The sequence below is a fragment of the Nannobrachium achirus genome (genome assembly GCF_963921795.1).
Source record: "Nannobrachium achirus genome assembly, chromosome: 1".
Classification (NCBI taxonomy): Eukaryota; Metazoa; Chordata; class Actinopteri; order Myctophiformes; family Myctophidae; genus Nannobrachium; species Nannobrachium achirus.
Window position 1 is genome coordinate 15,124,604 of NC_137810.1, and position 25,079 is coordinate 15,149,682.

Here is a 25,079-nt window from a genome sequence, read left to right on the forward strand (position 1 = left end):
TAGCTGTAAAAAATCATTATATAAGCCGCACCGTTGTATAAGCCGCAGGGTTCAAAACATGGGAAAAAAAGCAGCGGCTTATAGTCCGGCAATTACGGGTAGTTCACACCCAAAATGACTTTTTTTTCTATTGATTACTCACGCCATGGAGACTTGAGTTCAATAATATTTTGTTCTATTTGTCGCATTCCTAAGACAAAAAATTGATTTATAGTAAATTTACCCCCATTGATTCTGGATGGGGACCCAAATGTATGGCCCTGGATGGGGAACCAAATACAAGGCCCTGGATGGGGACACAAGCTCAGAGTCAGAATCAATGACCGGGGGTAAAATTTACTTGACCCTTGACCATAGATTTACCACCATTTATTCTGACCCAAATGCATTTGGGTCCCCATCCAGGCCCATGCATGGGGGTCCCCATCCAGAATCAATGGGGGTAAATTTACTGTAATAAAATTTTAGTCTTTGGAATGCGATAAATACAAAAAAATATTATTGAACTCAAGTCTCCATGGCTTGACTAATCAATAGAAAGAAAGTCATTTTGGGGGTGAACTACTCCTTTAAGTACACATTTGAGGTATTTTCTGTCTGTCTATTCCATTCCATTCCAGAGGCAAATAATTGTACTTTCACTCCACTGCAATTATTTGAATTATTTTAGTTACTAGTTACTTTGTAGATTTTGATTATCTTACATCTTACATCTTACATCTTACATCTTTTAATTGGAGAAGGGGTCCATGGAGTCCGTCCATGGAGTGGCAATGGCGTTTGCTCCCTATTCCCAGCAAACCCCTAATCCTAGAGGTTCCACGCTTTGCATATGTACTGATCAGTACTCTGCCAACGTTATAGGCACATTTGCCACCATCAATGTACTTACATTAGCGTACAGTTAATATAAAACGAAATTATTCAGGCGCTTTTTAGCCAGCTATTTTGCCCGCTAGGACCACCCATTACCAACTGCGCATGTGCCAACAGCTGTTGTACTCTTCGCGTCACGTACTCATTGCACGTACTGCTCTGGTGCAGAGTTATTGTCACACAGACACAACACCAGCAAACAGGACTGTAAATCCATTTAAAATTAAACACATGTTTGCTCAGTAGTCGGCGATGCAATCTTTCCAAGTCAAATTCAAGAAACGACATCGTTGGGACAGATCTTCCTTTTACACCTCCCATGTAAAAACATGGGACGAAAAAAAAAGACATCCCTTGGCCGTCAGAAACGCAACTACTATACGCGTGGTTAAAGCAGCAGCAGCAGAAGCAGCAGCAACAACAACAGGTGATTATTTACTTAATTTTGTTTACTTTCTTTCAACACTTGCTGACATATTGTGCTGTTTATTTTTTGCTTTATTCACTCTCATTTGTATGTGCACGCACACATGCGCGCCGACCACACGTGTGTGCGAGAAACAACAAAACGTTGTGGGCACCGTTTTCTATAGGTCACGATTCGGAGTATAACAGCAACATGCGTGGATGCAGAGTTGAAAAAGTATGTTTTTACTTAGGTAAAAGTAGGCTACTCTCCCTCCCATGGCCTACTCGATCCTATCCTCCTAAGCTATGAACAACAACGTGTGTAGAAATTACCTAAAACAAACAACATCTGTGTATTTAAAACAACAAAACAGCGCAGTCACCGTTTTCTATAGGTCACGCTTCGGTGTATAACACGAACAGCAACGTCCGTTGATGCTGCGAGTGGAAAAGTACTGAAATATTTCTACTTAGGTAAAAAAGTACTCTGTTACAAGTAAAATGTGTGTGTTCGAATGTGTTACTTGAGTAAAAGTACAAAAGTATTACCATCAAAATACACTTAAAAGGGAACAAAAGTGAATAATACAGCTCTTTGCCCCTGCATTGTGTACAGGCTTGCCAACACTCCTGTACACCCAGTGTTTGTATCAAACTCCAAAAATGCACCAGAACACAGGACATTACATCTACTATGTGCGCAGGGGTGTGGGCAGTGCATGGAATCTCACAGATATATTCAGATATATTCCTAATTTATCAAATCAAATTCTGTACACCTATACTTTTTGCATTTTAATTGCTGATATTGTACCCACCCTTTTCCAATGCGAGTAAAGCAAGCATAATACAATTATAAAAATAAAACATTCACCAGAACACAGATCTACAAAAGGTTTTTGGGGGGAGGACCTCCAGAACCCGTTTGGGGAGTAAAAGTACTAAAATGTTTGAAAGCTCACAACACGTCCCATATCGCCTATTTTCAAATAGCCTGTATAAAATAGGCCTGAATATTACATTCTATATTTAATTAAAAAAAGGGTTGTAATAAATGTGTGTGTGTGTGTGTGTGTGTGTGTGTGTGTGTGTGTGTGTGTGTGTGTGTGTGTACCCAGTGAGTGTGTGTGTCAGTGATTGTTCAGTTACAGTCACAAGTACAGCGCAAGTCATTGCATCCTCCCATCACATGCAAACACTAATATTATGTCTGACCTGCTCTGCTTGCATCCACGTTTTAGTCATGTAGTAAAATGTGTCAACACATCATGTATATTACACATAATGTCCTTGACACTATGCATACACAAACTATATTGTCACAAATACTTAATTCTATATATTACATATATAGTATATTGTTTACAATATACAAATCTTTCAGTTGTGCATTGTATGGAAAGTCGGAAGAGAAAATCAAATGACATATTTTCCCAAACACTTCTTTTTCTACATTCTAATTTACCTTTCTTTTCTAAAATCCTGCTATATAATTCTCAGATAACCCTGATCGGACCAGTCAGCCGGGAAACAGCCACACCCTGTCATTGGAAGTGATGACGACGGAACAACTGACAACATTGTTTATACCGAACTCCTTTAATTACATGATCATTTAAGCAAGCATTTAAGGGGGAGAGGGAATAACAGAACATTATTTATTGCTAATCAAAACACCTAAAAAATTTCAATAACACCATATGCCTTATTATGTCTTGACGTTGCACTATTTAGCCAGCCTCAGGTGTACTTTTGCCCCATTCTTTTGTTGTACTGTTGTTCTTACTGCTGCAATAAACCATGTGACAAACTCAATTCATCTACTTTTGCCCCTATAGCACTGCACTTTTAATGACACAGACATTATTCACCCGCCTGGTGGGTGAGTTTTTATATATATTTTATTAGGAAAAGTGTGTGTGTGTGTGTGTGTGTGTGTGTGTGTGTGTGTGTGTGTGTGTGTGTGTGTGTGTGTGTGTGTGTGTGTGTGTGTGTGTGTGTGTGTGTGTGTGTGTGTGTGTGTGTGTGTGTGTGTGTGCCTAATTACTGATGCTACTTATATCACTGTTCATGTCCATGTCACTCACAACTATTACACCTTTTTAGAACTGAAATAAAATTGCCTACACCAAATATGCTGTTTGTTCTCTACAGTTACAGAAATGTATTTATTTTTTATTTTAAGCCCCCCATTTCACACTATTTTGCATTTTGGAAAGAAAATGCATATTTAATATTGAGCTATCCTAAATTTGTATTGCTTAGCTGCCCACTGGACTGTAGACATCTCCGGGTACAGGGGACTTTCACATAGGAAAGGGACCAGGCCCCCGCAGGGGGCTTTTTTCTAGTTATTATAAAACATACAGTACTTCAGCCCTATATACATTTCAGCCATTTGAAAATAGACGATCTACAAGCAAGCTTGTAGATCTGCTATTTTCAAAAGATTTTTATACATTTGAAATCCCTGAAATGGGACATTCTACATAATGAGTACTTTTACATGAACACTAGCGCCCTCAAGACCAACAGTGGGCGAAAATAGATCTGCAAGCTCACAACAACGCGATGCGTTGTAGAGGGGAAAAAGGAGGGGACCTTGTATAGAGCAACTAACTATCCATGAGCTCGCCCTCTCTCTAATTATATAGGAGTTAAATACCTGAAGAATATTAAAATGTAGGCTGCCATGGTAACATCATAATAATTTAAAGATAATCTAGCAGAGGACTTGATAGGCTGAATAAATGAATGAGCAGGTCATTACACGGTGTGTAAAGACCTTAAGAAGTGAAGAACTTTGTGAACGGCTTGGACCAAAACACAGATGATTTGCTTTGCTCTCCTGTTCAGTCTTTTAATTCAGAGTGCAGGCTAACACAGCGCTTATAAAAACAAACATAACAGAATCATAGTGCGAGGGGATGATAATTAATCTCTACCATGGTGATCAGTTAGCTTACAGTCATGGAGTCTGGACTGGGACTCGTGTCACATGTTGTTGTCCCCTCTCTGCTCTCCACAAGCAGAAATAATTGGGAGGAATGCAAAACTATCACACTGGATGCTTGCTTGATTCAGCATTTTAATTACTTCTTTTATTTTCCAAAACATTCTATGGATTTCTCAGATTTCTGGGGAAGCCTTTGGATTTTAAAGTTATACTATGTAACTTTTTTTATAAAACATATCTTAAAATTGTCCTAACTATTAAATCGCTAAAGTTTTAGAACCCCCACTCCGTTAATTTCAGCCCCAAAAGCCTTTTCTTTATTTGTTTTCTACTTAGCCGTGACAGGGGCGGGATTTCGCGGCAAAATGACGTCATTTGCATCATCCGTATACGTTGTGTATACGTTGGCCAATCACATTGCAGATCATACACACATGATACACTACCGGCCAATGACAGTGCATCTTGAGGTCTCTTCAGGAAATAGCTTGCTTCAACAGCTTTGTTTACACTGGTCTAGAAGTCTAGCCTGTAAACCTCCCCAACGCCGGTCCGCAGAGGGACACTACGGATGCGTGGCGACTTGGCGAGGCGGGCGAGGCGGACGCGGGGGTCTGAAGGCCTGGTCCGCGGCGAAAAACTGCCGAAAAAAGCAGACGCGACCGCGGTTTGCTATAGCGCTACTGACCACTAGTTGAGCAACTTACACAGTATAGCTTTAAAGACCAGATTTATTTCAACAGTCAAGCCAAATATTGTCCCTAGAGAAAAGATTAATGTTCAAACAAAACATACATGACTTAGCCACAAAATGATGTTTAGCCAACACTGACTATTTGACTTAGTGATTCTGGAAACAAAATCTAACAATTAAGCTGATCTATGTTTATGTAGAATAAGGCCAAAGATGTGAAGAGACAATAACATAATATATTGACGGTGGTATGGTCAATTAACAAGCTCCTCGGCTATTTGTCAACTCAACTCAATCAAGTTTTCTTTCTGCAAGGGACAGGGCTTCTCTCTTCATCGTCGTGACAATTAGGGCTGTCGCGATTATGACATTTTACATGGCAATTAATTATCACTCAAGTAATTGCGATTAACAATTTAATTATGTTTTTGTCGTTGACAATTAGATTTCTGTTTGGCTTTTAGGCTTTGAAGTTGCACATGACAGATATGACACATAACCTAAACATACAAAGAATTGACTGACATATTTGACAACTTTATACTTAAAAAAGAACATTGATAGTGGAAATAGCCGACCTACAAGTTTGTAGATCTGCTATTTCCACTATTTTTGAAAATGTTTGAACATATATGAAAGGTTTTCAACATGGAACACAATTATGTTTCTAGTGGTGAATCTGTGAGTGTCCTCAAGCCCCCTCTATTCATATGGATATATAGCCTACTTTATTTCCAGCTGTGACTGCATGTGCATGTGTCGATGTGTGTGTGTCCTCATACATGGCTCCATTACTGTGGTATTTAGTGTTTGAAATTCGTTCAAGGCAAACTTTGTTTCTCTAGCCTACTGCAGCGCTGTATTTTCTAAATGAATTAAAAGAAAATAGAACATAAAATCTTAAGTAACAATGCAAATGTAATTAAGACTAGAAAACTATTGTTTTCCCACCATTAGATCTGCTGACATCCTTTTATGATTATGACATTTTACATGGCAATTAATTATCACTCAAGTAATTGCGATTAACAATTTAATTATGTTTTTGTCGTTGACAATTAGATTTCTGTTTGGCTTTTAGGCTTTGAAGTTGCACATGACAGATATGACACATAACCTAAACATACAAAGAATTGACTGACATATTTGACAACTTTATACTTAAAAAAGAACATTGATAGTGGAAATAGCCGACCTACAAGTTTGTAGATCTGCTATTTCCACTATTTTTGAAAATGTTTGAACATATATGAAAGGTTTTCAACATGGAACACAATTATGACAAAATAATTGCAATCATGTCAAATAATCGCGATTAGACAATTATGTAATAGTTGTGACAGGCCTATAGCGACAACCTGTGACCCCACATTTCACGCGCGTTACCTGCAGGGCCGCTCCCTCCACAGAACCTGACGCTGTCGCACGTGACGTCCAGCACGGCCGTCATCACGTGGAACCGCCACCCCAGGAACGTCCCCGACGGCTTCGTGGTCAACGTGACCCGTGGCCTGAACACCAGGAGCCGCTTCCTGCCCAACGGGAAGCTGGGGTCGTACACGCTGCGCGAGCTGACGCCGGGGCAGCACTACTATCTGGCTCTCACGGCCGTCAGGAACACGGGCCTCCAACAGATCCACAGCATACCTCAACACTTAGCCTTCACTACCCGTGAGTGCACGCACACACACACACACACATGCACGTGCATGTGCACACACACACACACACACACACACACACACGCCACATTTTTAGGATGGGTGTTCCCAGTGTGGGTCAGACTCAGAACCCAAGGTCTTGGCAGTGTTGTGCTTGATTCGTCCTTGGTTGTGCGCCCATGTCGCGCACCGAAAATATCTACATGCCAGCAGTTTGACGTGTTGTGAGCTTGTAGATCGCAATTTTCCAATGCGTAGACACCAACAACTCATGATTAATCAGGCTTCAATGTTATCCAAGAATGTCACCGCCTGCATTATCGCTACCGGTTTTATTATGCATAAGACAATACAGAACTTTAAAGTTGGCCGCAGCCCGCAGGACAAAATCTGAGATCACGTTCTGACATTAATGTTGCAATGGCTAACTTTTATGTTAGATACCTGGGATTCAAATCCACATTTCTATCACTCATCCTCTGTAGCGCTTTGGAGGCCGGACGCGACCGGACGCCGTGTGGTCGGAAAATTCCCACACGGACGCACGGACGGCACCGAACGGTGCACGACCGTGTAAACGCGTGCATATCCGCGACAACCCGCGGATATGCACGCGACAACCCCCCACCCCGCGAATCCACGATAACTACAAGCAATACTTTAATCAGTGGCTACTACTTTGCATAACAGGTTTCTAGTGGTGAATCTGTGAGTGTCCTCAAGCCCCCTCTATTCATATGGATATATAGCCTACTTTATTTCCAGCTGTGACTGCATGTGCATGTGTCGATGTGTGTGTGTCCTCATACATGGCTCCATTACTGTGGTATTTAGTGTTTGAAATTCGTTCAAGGCAAACTTTGTTTCTCTAGCCTACTGCAGCGCTGTATTTTCTAAATGAATTAAAAGAAAATAGAACATAAAATCTTAAGTAACAATGCAAATGTAATTAAGACTAGAAAACTATTGTTTTCCCACCATTAGATCTGCTGACATCCTTTCTATCTAAATAGCTTCTAGAGGCGCGTGCACGCGCGTGCACGTGACGTCAATAAATGACCGTCCGCCCGGAAAAGAAAATCCCAAAGCACCACTGCTCATCCTCCAAGGTGCAATCCCTGCTTGGCCTGGGGAGATATTGCTCTTACTGTATGAACATCCAACAGTACAGTACTTTGACCAGTAGGTGTCCTACTACCTGACTGCAGGCTCTACATTTTCTCAATGAAAGAGTAGCAGGGAGACAACCTCCAACCACCGCAGATATACTACTGTAGTGATTGTATTAACATAGGACCACAATGTAAACAAGCTGGGGTGAGATGCTGCAGGAGCGCAGAGGGATGACGTCCCCTTTCTTTACAAGCTGCACGCACGCGTGCACGGCTGCACGCACGCCGTCAAGATGTGTTGACGCCGCAGACAACACTTCAATCCCCCTACCTGGCTGTTTTGCATAATAATACTCGGGCATGCCTTTACCTACCGTACATCCTCACAGCAGGACGTTAGCCCCATATTCTCTGCCTGGCTAACGTGCTTAGCTGCATTAAAAGACCTCGGACAATAAGGTAAATCTAAGCACATTTAACCGATAGATGGGGGCATGGGGCTTGATGCGCATGGGGAATACCAGGAACTACAAGGAAAAACAGAAAACGACCGGATTATAATGCTTTTTTATTAAACAATACAGAAGATACGGGCAATTCTGCTTGAGCGGCACGTATTCTGGCAAGCGTGAGCCTTCAGTAAGCACTTCGTTTTTTAAATCTGAACATTTGTTTAGCATGCCGTGGCAAATTGGCTAGTCTGCTCCAAACCAGGATGAGGTGGAAGCATGGCGGTCGTGTCATACGGTATTCTGTCATACGACCGTCATGTTTCAGGGCTAGTGTAGTGTGTGGGCGATAGTCTATGTAAAGGTATTTTATATAAAACTAAAACGAAAGTAAAAGCAACAAATTAACAATGTAACTAAATAAGAAATATAATCGTTATCAGACTTCATTACAAAGGTTTTCCACCACGTGTTGAATACAGTAAGCGGCAGCAGAAAATAGAGTGCCTCTACTTAAAAAATCCACATCACACCTCTGGAAACAAGTCCCCAGGACTTTTTGGTGTCAACCTTTTAGCCTAAAAGTCTGTCCGTGTCCGTGCTGTTTACATTTCTGAATAATAAAGTATTCAATCAAGCAATCAAAACATACTACACCATAAAATGGCTTCAAAAGAATGTTTTATTAACGCTGGATTGCAGCTTTAACCACGTAATGAATCTTGTCTTCGTCTTTCACCGGTGATACTTTGAAGAATCCCTATCATTAAATGATTGTTAAGGAAGAATTCTGCACATATTTGCTTTGGCCCAGTGCCCATGGAGGCCCGCTGGGGGCGGAGGGAGAGGCCGCCAGCGGTGGGCCAGGGGACCCAAGGCAGTCGCACACACCCCCCGTCTCAACCTCAGGACCTGGGAGGAGCCGCGGAAACAGAGAACTCTGAGGAACTGCCCAGGTACATTCATGGTCTGGAGAGGGCACTTCTTTTACAGACGGATAAAAGGGCAGGGGCTCGAGCCCCCTTTGATGGCTATGTGTGTGCACCTGCCTGATTGACACTTAGGATTTTGAGGAGGTGCAGTGGTGGAAAAAGTACTTTCCGCATTTTCTTACTTAAAGGAGTAGTTCACCACTTTTCAACCTGTCTTCATATAATAGGTCCCCACTAATGTTCATGATAAAATATCATAATTTTTTTCTACTCAGTCCAAGTCTCCTAGGAGAGCTGTGGGAAGTTCAGAATCCATCGTCTTGTGACATCATCATTTCAAAAAAAAAAGAAATTATCAATATTTTTGAAAAAAATATTTAGATTTTTATTATCGCGAGAACAATGGCTTCCACTTTAAAATTGCAACTTTTCAGGAATAGAAAGCCTGCAGTTTCTATAAGGCTAGGGCTCCACCAAAATGACGGCGTCGTGCCGGCGTCGGACGCCGTCAAAAAATGAACCGGGGCGAATTTGAGCGTCCGACGCAGACGTTGACGTCGGCAGTGGAGCCACCCTTCATTGATTAAAACGGGAGCGTTCCCAACGTTGACGTTGACGCGACGCTCGACGCGCCCGGTGGAGCCGGGGGGTAAGCTGGATTGGCAATCGATGATGTCACAAGACGATGGGTTTCTGACCTGCCCACAGCCCTCCTCTGAGAGGAAAAAAAGGGGAAAAAAAGCTATTTTTGAGTGAGGACAAATTATATGAACATAGGTTGAAAAGTGGTGGAGTGCCCCTTTAAGTAAAAGTATCAATACTGTAATGTAGAAATAATATGTCAAGTAAAAGCCCAGAATTCAATTTGACTTGAGTAAAGGTATTTGCATCAAAATGTACGTAAAGTACCGAAAGTAAAAGTACTTAGTCATTATGTAGAATGTGCCAAGTTTTCAAAAGACATGTTTTGAAAATAGCCGATTTACAAGGGCACAATGTGTTGCGATGCATTGTGAGCTTGTAGATCCGCTATTTTCAAATGGCCAAAATGTTTTAGGGTTGAAGTGGTTAATGTAAGTTTTGTAATAATAAATCTACAAAGTAGCTATAGTAACTAAAGTTTTCAAATAATTGTATTGAAGTAAAAATTTAAATATTTTCCTCTGAGATGTAGTGGAGTAGAAGTAAAAGTCTGGAGAATTGGAGTAAAGTACAAATAGCCTACCTAAAAATTGTACTTGAGTAAATGTACTTTGTCACTGTCTAGTATATCGTCGTTGTCGGGTGGAAACCTTGTATGTCCAAAACCGTTTGTTTTGTATTTATCATTTAAAAAACTAACTTAACTAGTGAAAACAGCCGATCTTCAAGCACGCGAGGCGTTGTGTGCTTGTAGATCAGCTGTTTTCACTACTTTTGTGCGACGGCATTGTATGATGAAGCAGGGCTTTACTTTGCGAAGAAATTAACAAATTTGAAACTTGGAGATGCAAGGTTTCTGCCCGACAGTGACGATATGGTGTTTATTCACAATGACCATTATTCTGTATGTCATCTGTGTGTTTTTGTATCATCTGGAGTGGATTCAACTTCCAGTGGGTGGTATTATATTAACCACGTGACAATTGTGTGTTGTGCTGCAGATACACAGAGCTTATTGACAGAAGAGGAAAGATAACAGCTCAGTTCACTAACTTACAACCCAGAAAGCCTGGCATCCGGCATCGTGTCAGTAAGTACAAAACCAAAACGCTACCGGGTAATAAAACATTGTAAGGGAAGGCAGGCAGTAATCAGTGGCCTGGAAAGATGGTTAGCACGTATTCCGGACGCCGTTAATGTCTTCCTAAAAGTCTTGATGTTCAGCCATAACACGTTTTTCTTTCGATTTTATCACACCTCTGATTTTTATATCTGTTAACATAGTAGTGACAATGTTTTATAGTTTCGTCACAGTAAAAGGGCAAAGAAAATCATTTCTGAGCTCACTCAACACGTTTTCCAGCTTGAGCAACCTGGGAGGTCTACACAGGTCTCAGCCTACCCAAACACCTCGCTCCTGCAACAGCTTTCCCCCTATATTGCAACACAGCGCAATAACGATGATGATAGAAGCCCTGTCCCTTACGGAAAGAAATCAACACAGTCCCTCGCAGTGTCTTGTGTTCTCGCCCCACTTTTGTTTCCGGTGTGTTGTGTTTGTTACGCTATACAGGCATACTGAGGGCCTTGTAACCGAAGGCACATTACACCAGTCAGGGGCGTCACAAGGGGTAGGAAAGTGGGACTGAGTTACTGCCACTGGGGCCCAAGGTGGAGGGGCCCTAATAACTTTATCTATTGAAAAATAGCAGATATACAAGCTCACAGCGCGGCACCGAGTGCCGCGCTGCGAGCTTGTAGATCTGCTATTTTTGAAAAGTTGTGAAAATGTGTGAAAATCTTTGAATATATGTATTTTTTTAAGCGAACATTTCTAACTCAAATCTTGCTTCTGGGTGTCCCTGGAACTAAATATTTTGAGATCGGGGTCCGTGGCCAAATACATATCACCTTGGGGGTCCTTGACATAGGTTTCTTGCACACATTTTCACGATTTTTCAAAAATAGCAGATCTACAAGCTCGCAGCGCGGCACTCGGTGCCGCTCTGTGAGCTTGTATATCTGCTATTTTTCAATAGTTAACATTCATGGGGGGCCCGCAGTGAATCCTAGCCCAGAATTTGGTTTGACGCCCCTGACACCAGTCTTGTAATTCCATTATTATGAACTCGGATATTCATAGTTCACAATAACCAGTAGAATTACAAAACAAAACACACTCCTTAAACGTTAATATTTTCTATTACCTCCACAATAAGTACATCTTTTTATCTATGTAGAGAGTGTTGTGGACTGATTGATCTAATATCTAATACAATACTATCTCCAGAAACACAATATTTATTTTCCAAATTGGATCGCAGTTTAGTATGTGAAACAGACACATCATGTGTCCGTCTGTCTGGACGTGTACACTTTTTTACGGTCTATAGGTTTGCCGCTCTGACATCACGCTCTGACATCACTGTGATGTCAGGGGAACCACACTAACATAATCACTTTTATGCCCATATATGGAGTTCCCTGATGTCATCAATATTAAGCCCATATCTAATGGGCAATGCCCATATACTGTATGGAGGCCACATCGGCCACATACCACACTAACATAATCCATATAAGACAGATGGCCAAGACATCCCATATCTGTGTGGCTGGTTCTACAGACAGGGATCTCCATGTATGGGCATAAAAGGGATTTTATGTATGATGTCAGATGTCATAGACGTCATAGGACTTTCATATATACAGTACATGGATCTCCATATATGGGTACCAGGGGTCTCCATATTTGGGTAACTGGTCCGATATACATCACTGGCCAGATGGTCAAGACATGCCGCGACCTTACCCTTTAGGGCTTGTCGCCCTGAGGCGTCTTACTAGTATTTATAGTACTCATAACTTGCAGAGAGACAAATACACTATAGGGTATGTAAATAGTTTCTACCGCCCACCCACTCATCCTCTATTGGATCAAAACATGGTCAGCTACTGTATCACGTATCATGTAACATTTTTCAGTGGTGGTCCAGCTCTGATACTGTAAATGAATGACCTGTTTACACACCACTTCATAACGTGTCTTACAGGGCCTGATCCTCCAATCAGGTTAGAGAGGATGGAGGAAACAACCAACAAAATCAGCCTGGCACTGGAGATCCAGGAGGAAGGCTCAAGAACAAGACCTGGTAGGTGTTCTCTATGGACATCTAGTACAGTTGGTGTTCTCTATGGCAGCGGTTCTCAAGATGGGTCAGCGGTTCTCAAGATGGGGTCAGGGGACCCCCAGGGGTCCTTGGGAGGTGGTTCCAGCCAGGTTGTCCCTAGCTAAATGGGTTAATATGGCCTCACATTGCGGAATAAACACATTAATTTGGGGGTCCTTGACATGCGTTGGAGAACCACTGCTCTATGAAGGTCTGGTATTGTAATGTAGGTGTTCTCTCTTTGAAGGTCTGGTAGTGGACTAATGTCACTTGGCTCCTCCAGACAACAACCACCCCATATAGTAATTGATCCCAGATGCAAGTGAAACGTTTCTCACACTTCTCAGCACTTGAGGCTAAATATGATTTTCCACATTTGAAAGTAGAGGTCAGTGTCCTTTTGGGACGCTTCATGGAAACACCATGCTCACTGGTTTTGCCTCGCGTTGAAACTACATAATGGATTATCATTAATGTGTTTGGCGAAACATTGCGATACGAAACGTCTAAGAGAAATAGTTCACTCTGAAAGCGAGAGACGTGAGAATGTACAGATTGGAGGTAAGGCGATGTCGAGGGAGAGAGAGTGTGTGTGTGTGTGTGTGTGTGTGTGTGTGTGTGTGTGTGTGTGTGTGTGTGTGTGTGTGTGCGTGTGCGTGTGTGCGAGAGAATGAAGTCCTCAGTGTTCATTTGTACTTTTCTAACTCTGAGAGTGAACAAATAGAACCAAATCAGTGGATAAACAGGCGCCTTGTAACAAGGCACAAATCATTTATCTCCTTCCTTTTCGGATCCAGTTATCTCGCTTTCTGTCGTCTTTGTTGGGAAGACATGACAACCAGCATAACGACACATTTGGCTGGTGCTTAATTATCATCTGTATATTTCTTGGAACTGTACAGTAGATTCAGAAACTAAAGTACTTTCCCTTTTCATAGCTGACAGATACAAACCATCCAGTCATCAGCAATTATCATTATCACTATCAGTGACCATTTCCCAGAGTTGTGGAACCAATAAGTCAAAACAGGTCCATTTGGTTCCATTTATTCACTCTGAGAGTTACATCAACACTCTGGACTTTACACAGTGTAGAGCAGGGGTCTTCAACAGGGGGTCCGGGATCCCTAGGGGGTCCTCAGAGTTACTACAGGGGGTCCTCCAAATCTTTATGTGATAGAAACTTTTTTTCCACCACATTCTTTTTTTTATTTATTTTTTTGATAGGATAGTAGACTGACAGGAAATGGGGAGAGAGATGGGGAATGACATGTGGCAAAGGTCGTCCGGATCGGGAATCAAACCGGCGACGCCAGCAGGCATCGTAGCCTAGTATGTGGTATGTGCCTTGACCACTAGGCCAGCGGGCGCCCCCATCAATTTTTTTTATATTAACCACTTGAACCCTAACGTCCATATTCTGAGAACTTTAGCCAAAAATAGCCGATCTACAAGCTCACAACGCCTCGCGCTGCGAGGCGTTGTGAGCTTGTAGATCGGCTATTTTCAGCGAAAAGGTTTGGTGTAGAGGGGAAAAAGTATGGAGGTTAAAAAAGAGCAGGTAAGGTCTGCTTCATCTCTCTCTCAGCTAAGGGGTCCTTGGCTTGAAAACGTCGAAGACCCCTTCTGTGGTGTTTGAGACGTGTGAAACTGGAGATCCATGCTGTTATAGTCGTAGTCGTCTGCTCTTGGCCCTGACAGCAGCTGTTGTCTTTCAGAGTCGCCCCGCGACTGCCGCAGTCTGCCCTGCCAGAACGGCGGCACGTGTGTGAAGGGGAGCGACTCCTTCATCTGTGACTGCATGAACGGCTTCAAGGGCCGACAGTGCGAACTGTGTAAGTTTATGCCTCGCACACACACACACACACACACACACACACACACACACACACACACACACACACACACACACACACACACACACACACACAGGGGCGTCACAAGGGGGGGGGGAGTGGGACTGAGTTACTAGGGCCCAAGTTGGAGGGGCCTGGAATTATTTTATACTTTAGCTATTGAAAAATAGCAGATAATACAAGCTCACAGCGCGGCACCGAGTGCCGCGCTGCAAGCTTGTAGATCTGCTATTTTTGAAAAGTTGTGAAAATGTGTGCAAATCTTTGAATGTATGTATTTTTTTAAGCGAACATTTGTATCTCAAATTTTGCTTCTGGGGTGTCCCTGGGACTAAATATTTTGAGATGGGGGTCCGTGGCCAAATACATATCATTTTGAGGGTTTGAGCACCACTGACATAGAAACATTTTTCAAATATTCAAAGACTTGCACAAATGTTCACAATCTTTCAAAAATAGCGGATCTACAAGCTTGCAGCACGGCACTCGGTGCCGCGCTGTGAGCTTGTATATCTGCTATTTTTCAATAGTTAAAGCACAAAATGTGAGTGAATCCTTGTACCCAGGGCCCAGAATTTGATGCGTCACCCCTGCACACACACACACACACACACACACACACACACACACACACACACACACACACACACACACACACACACACACACACACACACACACACACACACACACACACACACACACACACAGCTTGCCTATACAGTAAAGCCCTGATAGTTAATTTAACTTTAGAGACTTCTCTGAGTTGCAAATGGATAAATTAACACTGAGGCTTTTACTGTGCAAAAATGGGGGGAAAAGCAGATTCTTTCTAGAGAACAACTAATTCTCTCCCGGCTGTTTCAGCAAAAACACTGCACTGTGTGACTGTAATGTTTGAGCAAATCATACTACAGTATGCGATCATCATCACAACAGAATAATAGAACTAATTTCTGTAATTTGGGGGTTATTTACCCTGCACGTGAATGCAGTGTTGAAAAGGAGTCCCAACCCATCGTAACGTTTGTACAGCTGTCCTCGTGAAAAGCCATCCCTTTCAGTCTGCTCACAAATCATATGGGGGGGGGTGTTCCTGCGTGGACCCTAGTAGTACAGCAGTAGTACCTCTACCAGCTCAGTGACGTCTTTACTAGCATGCCTGCAAGGCCAATAAACACAAGTACTTTAGGGATGGACCCTAAAGTACTCATCCAAGAACACATAGTCATGGGACATCTGTATCTGCATCTCCTTCCTGTGCCTTTGGGGCGGCCGTAGCCGTCTGGTAATCAGAAAGGTCACCGGTTCGCATCCCGCCCATGTCTACATGTCAACTGTTCCCCCCAAGCACTCATTATGGCCATCTGAGCTACCATCAGCTGGGTGAAGTGAAGCTAAAACTTAATTTCCCCCCCAGGATTAACAAAGGCTTCCCCCTCCTTCTGCCTCACTGACGTAATAAGTGTGTACATGTCACACATCCTGTTGCTTTAAGGGCCTTATAGACGGACAAATACCAATGTATGGTACGCTTCTCTTCAAAAGAAAGCAAACTAAACTCATCATACAGCAAGCAGTGGTGAGATGCATATCTATTGCCTGTGATAAATCTAAGTGCCGAGTGATAGACTGAATCTAGAGGTTTTAAAGTTGAAGTGTAAATTAGCACTGAGGATTTTGTGTTTTGCTGTGCTGAGAGGGTGGATTTGTTGACAAAAGCCTTGCTGGTTGTCTCATTAGCACTAAGTGCTTGTGTCACCACAAGTGAAATGCATCTGAACAGCGATGAGAAGCCTGCTGGGAAAGTATAATCCTTAAGGAAGTTGGCTGTTGTTGCATATCTATCTACAAGGTCTGGCTTTTGCAGCCCTTACTTAATGGTGGCGCCGATCTCTGCTTATCATGTTGGTACTTGGTGAGACGTCAGCTTGGGAGCAATCCGTGGTTAAACAGTTCAAGTATGGAAAATGGTGGTGTTGGTGTGGTAATTCCATCCTGACGGCAGCGGTGTCGTCCAGGAACATTGTGCCTCCTCCACACTGTTCCTCGGGTCCACTTCCAGAAGCTCCCGCCAAGCGTTCATTTGAGTTGGGAAAGTGGTGAGTGGTTCCCTCATCAAACGCTCCACTGGCCGCTCATAGCCTGCAGGTGTGGGCATCGTCGACCTGGAATACCACTCCTATCAAGATGGGAATCAAATGAACCACTTGAACCCTAGCGTCCCTATTCTGGTTATGTCTTAATGGGCAAACATACAGCAGGCATAGGGAATATTCTGCGAACATAGCAGATCTACAAGATCAATGTTCCATAGTCCCCCTCACACACTGACACACACCCTCTACACTCATATGTCCTGCCCCCTGCTTGTTGCTAAATGACTTCACTTATAATTAAATGTTGATGAAAGTGCATTGTGGAAGACGCTGGTCACATAACTCCGAGCCTCTCTCCTCTCCTCACCTAAACATCCTAAGTCAGATTGTTTAAACATTCCTTTCCGTAAAACATCCATCAACCGGAGTGGAGAGCCAAGTTTCCTCCCCACTTTATCTCGCCCCGATAAACAGCTCAACACATTCTTCTCTCTTGACAGGGCAGTATGTAAAAAAGTGTTCATACTTCACACTAAATGAGATTTTTCTGTCATCTCTCTCTCTCTATCTGCTGTCTCGTGACCGTTTGTTTGCAGTGTGCCAGCGAGTACCACACCCCTGCACCCGTCTCTACTCTGAGACAAAGAGCGTGCCTGTCTGGGAGGGTGGAGTGTGTCATTACCTGTAAGTCTTCATAAGGCAGGGATCTCCTGCTTCTTGACTTGCTTATACACTCTCCAGGACACAATGTGCTGTTTAAATGTTGCTTCCCGAATGTTGACCACTTTCACCTATTTTGGGCATGTCATTATAGGCAACATTTTACAAAAATGTTCACAAAATGTTCAAACTTCGCAAATATAATAGATCTACAATCAGAACGAGCTTTATTGTCCATCACAGGTTTACAGGTGTAAGAATTGGGTGACATTCAAAGTATAAATTGAGGCTTTATCAATTTTAATCTGGCATTACTATTTTTATCTTGTCATTGTAGGTGAAATTTGTTAGCGTGTAGATCTGTTCTTTTTTGGAAAGTGAGTGGTGGTGACACAGTCATACCACAGATTGTATATGTCAGTGTTTTTGAGATTCAGTGCGATTGAGACGAGGAGTGCTCGTTTTTGGGCTCGAGGTGGAGCAAGCGGTGCCTCCTTCCAGGGACTGCCCATAAGTCCGACATCTCATTAGTCCTACAGGGTAGGGTTAGGTTTAGGCATAGTTTTAGGTTATGGTTATCATTCACCAGGTTAACATTCACCAGCGTCTGCACTCGGCAGGTTAGCATTCACCAGGTTATCATTCACCAGTTTAGCATTCACCAGCATCAGCAGGTTGGCATTCACCAGGTTAGCATTCACCAGTGTCGACAGCTTAGCATTAACCAGCGTTGGCAGGTTAGCATTCACCAGGTTAGCATTCACCAACGTCGGCAGGTTAGCACTCACCAGCTCTCTGCAGGTTAGCATTCACCAGGTTAGCATTCACCAGCGTTGGACTAATGGGACGTTGGAACAATGAGACGTCGGACGAATGCCATCATGGCACCGGCTCCTTCCGGGGACTGCCCATAAGGTGAACTACATAACGAGCGCTCTGGTCCCAATCTCACTGGTACCTCAAAAACACTGTAATATATATAGTAGACTTTGGGCTTGCTGTCATCAGAGCAACGCCCCCTCCCTCTAATGAAAGGTGGCATAGTAAACACGTTGCATCACAACGTTGGACGAAGTATATAAGGCTTAAGTGGTTGAATGTCATTTAAAGAGTAGGTACAGATGTACTGTATAACCTCTTGAAAGTCATTAAGTATATTTTTACACTCCACAGGTACAAAAGGACGTATAAAGTACAGCAGGATGTTTGCTATCGGGAGATTTGTGAAGCATTTCTTCCCAAGAAAAATCACAGTAAGTTTCCCCAGCTCTGTGGGAATTGTGAACAAAGTGTTAATCAAAGGCATAAGTTGCAAATCTTAGTGTATACTGTTAATGAATTTACCAGTTAATTTAACATTCAGAAGAACAATAATCAGAAAGCAACTGAAGTTCAACAGAAAATTAACAGAAAGATCCATTTCTTCTCATTTTGTTTTTCTTTTCTGAAGACAGTTACACAGATGATCATAATAATAGTAATACTAATGTATTGTTTAAGGGTTGTGGTTTTTACCAATTGTCCTAAAATGTATGTTTCGTCTCTTTCTCCAGAGCACTCAGATTCAGATGCGAGGACAATCGTTGCTGTCGCATGAAAATCTAGGAGCTTCACTTTTGGTGTTTTTCATTTACTTGAATCAAAAAGTTGATATGGTCATTTTATGAGATGAGCAGGTTGCATTACCCCAGTGTCGATGACACGTGTTCAGCACATAATGAATAATTGCATAAATATACTGTCACCAATCTGAAAATAATTTAGCAAAACATTTGAAAGTAATTGACCAAAAAGTTACCAAAAGGCTGTTTGGAGATACTGTAGTTTTCCATCGAGCTCTATATCCATATAGACTCTACCCTGGCCTGAGGTCAGCTTATTGTACTGTAGCTTCAAGCTCCATGAGGACCAATGGAAATCAAATCATCAATGGAATGCCACAGATGTAACCACTTAAACCCTGAAGAAACCCTGAAGGCTCATTGTTGGGCATGTAATTAAAGGCAAAATAAGAATTAAAAATGTATAAACATTTCCCAAAAAAGATTTTTGAACTTTTTTAGAAAACAAGCAATCTACAAGCTCACAGCCCAGTGCACCGTGGCGTGTTATGAGCTTGTAGATCAGCTATTTTCAAAATATTTTTGAATCCCTACGTGGTTAAGTGGTTAAAGTCATTTTTCAACTGATTTTCTGACCAAAATGAATAGTCCAGTGCAGTTTACCTATTGCTTCAGCCTAGACCTAATATATACCTCAAATTCATGTCCATATTGACACATTAGGAAAGTATTGTTTATAATTTGATTGCAGCTTTGTCCCTCAGGGAAATTGTATAAGATTGTTCTAATCTTTTCTTCTTTTGTTTTTTCTTGTTTTACATCACAGAGGAAAATTAGAAACTACACATTCACCACTTAGAACAAATTCAACCGTTACGTCAAGCAAACAGTCAGCAGTTTCTCAGCATTTTAGTGTAAAATACCATTACTCTGTCTCTAAGCAAACATCACCGCTAGCTCTCATGTAAATAGTGTGTATAGACTGTTTTGTAGGTGAATATTTTAATAATAAAAATGTTAAAATTAATTAAACCTTTTTTGTTTTGTTTTTCTTGTGTCCTCCAAATTATCCTTTTGGATAATAAAGGTAACAATGAAATACATCTACATCTTTCAGCAAGATGGATATAATAGGTCTTTACCTTTGCACACTCTCTGCAAATTCTGTTTTTAACCGACTGTGTTCCAAGATTAATGCCTGGATATTAAAGGCCCTTGTCTAAGTTTGGGGTCTTGGAAACTCCAGAACTTCTTTAACACAAACAACAAAAAACATTGTTTTATCAGCTTGATTCTTAATGACTTTTCCTGATTTCATAAGAACGTATTATTTGACCTCTACTGTTTGGGTTCTCAAGAGCCTGCAGCTATAAAACAACTAACTTTACTGAGGAGCTATTCTCTTTTGTGGTCCTCATCATCCTACTGATCACACTACGATAACACTGAATTTTATTATGACAAATACACAGGGCTAAGGGCATTAACACTTTGTTTCCACATACTGTAGGCCTAGCATGTTGACATATGGATCTAATACAATTTAATTAAAGTGTTAGATTATAGTTAAATGCAGCTCAGTTAGATAGGACTAGGATTTGTATTCTTATTTTGTCGCTGTTTAAGCCTACCCGAATGAATACAGTATGATAAGATAGTCCTTCATACAGTGCCGTATTTCATGCTTTCCTCTAAGACCTTTCATTCCTTGAACCATTAAGAAACACAACTATTATAGCTATTAAGCAATTATAGGCTCCTGCAATGAAGTACAGTAGACTACAGTACACCCAAACATTTGAGGCATTGCTTTTTTAGGCTTGTTCACGCGTAATGACGCACAATAGTGGTTGGGCACTGTTGTTGGGGATAATTATGGCCACATCCATGATGATAATGGCAGACTTAAGTAAATTAAATTTGGAAAAGTAGCCTGCGGTTTCCTGGCCTGTGAAAAAAGAAAAAGAGTAGGACTATAAAGGACTTTTTATTGTGACCTTCACCACCCTGAACATAAAGGCCTACAGTCCTACCGCTCCATAGCCTACCTCCCATCTGACCTAATCAATTAGGAATGTCTCCAAATGTCCTTTCTTCCTATAGTATGACACACACACACACACACACACACACACACACACACACACACTGTCGGAGAAACTTTAATTGCAAGATTACTTAGGTGGATGGATGATGATGATCCAGATGACAATATTGACTCATCAGGAAAGGTTACTGTGATGTTTCGAGTTAAACCTTGCCTTTCATCTGCAGTGTGTGTGCATGCGTGTCCTGGCTGGGTGTGTGTGTGTGTGTGCGTGCGTGCGTGCGTGCGTGCGTGCGTGTATGTGTGGAGATCCCTGATGTCATCAATATTATCCCAGCTCAGAAGAAGGATATAATATATAGCCCCATATGGAGACCCCTGATATCATCAATATCATCTCAGCTCAGCAGAAGGATATAGTTGACCTGTTCTGACATCACAATGATATGATGCTATATCCCATAGCTACAGTATATCCTTCTGCTGAGCTGGGATGATATTGATGATGCTGGGATGAGGTGAGGTGTCATGATGTCAGAACAGGTCAGTGCAAATTAATTCTGTCTTTGCCATTCATTGGCCATTCAGCAGCCCTGAATGTCAGAACGGGTCAGTGCAAATGAATTCTGTCTATGTCAGACGCCAGTCATCTCCATATATTTGGGAAAATGTGGCCACATTTTGGCCACATTGTGTCCAACTTAGAAACAACCAACCAGGTTTGTTTTTTGGTCAAAGTTGATCCCATGAAATCACCCAGGAGTCTGCACGCGCCCATGTGCGCGACTGGTATTATATAATATGATATAATTCTAAATAAAATATGTTGTTGTTCAGTATATATCTGCTTGTATTGACTGATGAAAATGTTCCCACTGAGCAATAGACGGATATTAGACGTCTAGTTTTTTTCTAGACGCAATTTCAACCGTCTAGTTTATGTCTATATTTAGACCGAAATTAGACTTTGCCTTTTTTCCCCACAATTCAATAACTATTTATCAAAAAAACTACAGTAAGCTGCATAACTGATCTCCTAGTATTGGACTATAATAATAATAACATGCGCTGGTCAATTTAAAGTATAGTTTAGACTTAGCCGTGATTTAGACGTCTAAATCAATACCGCGTATCAACGTCTATATCTAGACCAAATTTAGACGATTAAACTTAATCCATATTTCAATAAATATATAATTAAAAAAATAACTGCACGTTGCAGAATGATCTCCAAATATTGCTTTAAAATTATTTTAACAGTCATTCGTCAATATAAGGTATACGTCTAGATGTACACGTCTATTATACTGCTTTTCAACGTCTATGTTTAGACCATTATATAAGTCATTTGTTTTCAACCGGTGGTACGTGGACCACTAGTGGTCCGCAGAGGTATAGCAGGTGGTCTGGCTATGCATTCATTAAACAAAAGGTACTTTAACTTTTTTAACTTTCCTTATATTTTAATTTTGAACTCTACTTTCTTTTTTGTATGTGAATATGAAGAAAGATCTTTGGGAATAATAATAATAATAAAATAAAATAAAAAAAATGATAGAATGATATAGGCTTATGCCTATCAACATGAGCACAGGTGGGCAACGTCACCTTTGTCACATAGGGCCAGAAAGACAACACTAACATGTCTGCATTGATGGCTCAGTGGACTGTGCTTGGGACTTGTAAGCCAGTGATCGCCAGTTTGAACCCTGCCGACAACCTTGATTTTCACTATTTTCAACGGCCCGTTATGGATCAATATTGATCCATTTACCGTTTACAGTATATTTTTAGACCTCATTTAGACGTTTAATCCACATCTATAATTATACCACGTTAGAATTATTTTAAATAACCTTTTTATTCATTGTTTTAAGAAAAATAAATGAAGCCGGAAACAGCTCTTGTCTATAAAGTGCTCCTCGTGTGCCTATTCAATATATATTGATTAAATAAAATCATTTTAATAGCTATTCATCAATACAGCTAAAGTGGGTACTCGGGACCAGCCTGGTTCCCCCGGGGGGTCCCTGGAATGCCTGGCCGGGCCCCGGCGCTCGGTTGTCGGCTAGGGACCACTGGAAGGCCCCCCTGGAGGAGCGGCGGCCTAGTTGTGCGCCTTCAGCCGGCCAGAGTGCGTGGATCCCCCGGCCGGGTCCGGGGCGGCGAGCCGGACGTGTGGGCGCCTGGTTCGAATCCGCACGGCAGTGGAGCTGCGGTCGGAGAAAGCCTGGAGCTCGGAGCGTGTTCAACCGCTACACTTAGGCTCATTTTCCCACGTTTAGAATGCTTTACATTTTCTCCTGGGGCCCGCGAACGGCGTGGCGGGGCACCGGCGCTCCATGGGCTGCCAGGGACCCCCAGAGAACCCCCCCTGAGAAGCGGACCCCTACCCGGCCGGGCCACGCCGCGTGGAGTGGAGCATTGGCTTGTAGATCGGCTACTTTTGGATATTTTTCCATATTTTTTTCCAGGGGGTCCCCGGAACTCCGGGGGTCCCCGGGGGCCCCGGCGGTGGCCCTGCCCCCGGGGACCCCCTGGGTGCCAGCCCCGTTCCTCCCGGTCACACGGGGGCCGAGTTACGGCCTTTTTAGCTGGCTGCAGTGGCGGGCATGCAGTCTATGAGCGGCATGCTCTGGGGCACAGAGGCCAACGCATGGGTACTACCCCCGGCTCTCCCGGCTGCTCCTAGCCCGAGTTATGCCATTTTATGCGTGCTGCAGTGGTGGGGTTCTGCCAATAGGCGGCGCTCTACACGCGGCCGGCTAAGGGGCGCCGAGGCGGACGTGTGGGTACCGGCCCCGGCTCTCCCGGCCGCTCCTAGCCCGAGTTTTGCCATTTTTTAGCTCTTTGGCGGTGCCGCCAGGGGGTCCCTGGGGGTCCCCGGGGGTCCGGGGGGTCCGGGGGCCCCCAGCCACTCTGCGGCCCCAGGCCGAGGCCCCAAAGTCAGACAGGAGCGGAGCGGCGGCCCGCCTGGTTCTCCATAGCCATATCCCCAGGTCCACGGTCATATCGCCAGGGGTCCCTGGAGGTGGTCCCCGACCGGGGGTCCCTGGAGGTGGTCCCCGAGCGGGGGTCCCCGGACTCGGCGGTCCGAGGCCGAGACCCTGGAGTCGGATTCGAGTCGAGCAGCGAAGGCCTCTCAAATCCTACTCATGTTGTCAATGATGTCATATTCAAATAGGACGAAACATCCATGTTAACTAACAGGTTCCAGTGGCGCAGAGGATGAGTACAGGACTAAAGCACCAGAGGTAGTAAGTTCGAATCCCACTCACAATGTCAATAATAATGTCACAATCTAATATGGTCAAATACCCATGGAGCAGAGCATCAGAACAGAACTAAAGCACCCGAGGTAGTGAGACAATCAGTTTTTCACTACTTTTGACGGCCGTTAAGGTCAGTTTTTCACTACTTTTGCTGGCCGTTAAGGTCTAAATATAGACGTCTATTAGACGTCTAAATTTAGACCCAGGTATAAACTTAGACGTCTATTAGACGTCTATTAGACGTCTAGTCTAAATATAGTCGTCTAATAAATTTCCATTTCTAGACCATTTTTAAACCATTTCTAGACGCGTCGTCTAGGTGACATATAGACGTCTAATAGACGTCTAATAGACCTAAAAATGCTCGGTGGGTTGCCATATTTGTGCAGTAGGCTAATATAGAAAAGTGTGACTATGAATATCGAATCGAAACCTAGTGATTGGTGAAATCGAATTTAATCGGAGGGTAGTGCCAATGCACACCTTCTTGGCGCAAGGGGGTGGGGGCCCCAAAAACATAATCTACTGTCTAGTAGTACTTCGAGTTGTAAGCTTGTAGATCTGTTTTTTAAAGCGAGCGAGCGTCGGCTCCGCTACTTGCTGTCGTCAGAGCCCGGCCCCGCCCCCTCCCTCCAATGAAAAGTGGGATAGTAAAGAAGGAAAGACACGGAGGAAGGAGGACCA

At 42.8% G+C, this 25,079-nt stretch overlaps 1 protein-coding gene across 1 annotated transcript in view; it reads left to right on the forward strand.

Moving 5' to 3' along the window:
* sned1 (sushi, nidogen and EGF-like domains 1) overlaps positions 1 to 19,207 on the forward strand; it is a gene marked incomplete at its 5' end in the record, with an annotated part of 64,011 nt that extends 44,804 nt beyond the window's left edge. Inside the window, 8 exon segments of the mRNA XM_080727300.1 lie at positions 6,327 to 6,605; positions 8,971 to 9,112; positions 10,732 to 10,820; positions 12,784 to 12,882; positions 14,619 to 14,735; positions 17,451 to 17,538; positions 18,688 to 18,767; positions 19,068 to 19,207. Of these exon segments, the coding sequence (XP_080583426.1) occupies positions 6,327 to 6,605; positions 8,971 to 9,112; positions 10,732 to 10,820; positions 12,784 to 12,882; positions 14,619 to 14,735; positions 17,451 to 17,538; positions 18,688 to 18,767; positions 19,068 to 19,111 (938 nt within the window). The 3' untranslated portion in view covers positions 19,112 to 19,207.
* Between the last annotated feature and the right edge of the window lie 5,872 nt (positions 19,208 to 25,079).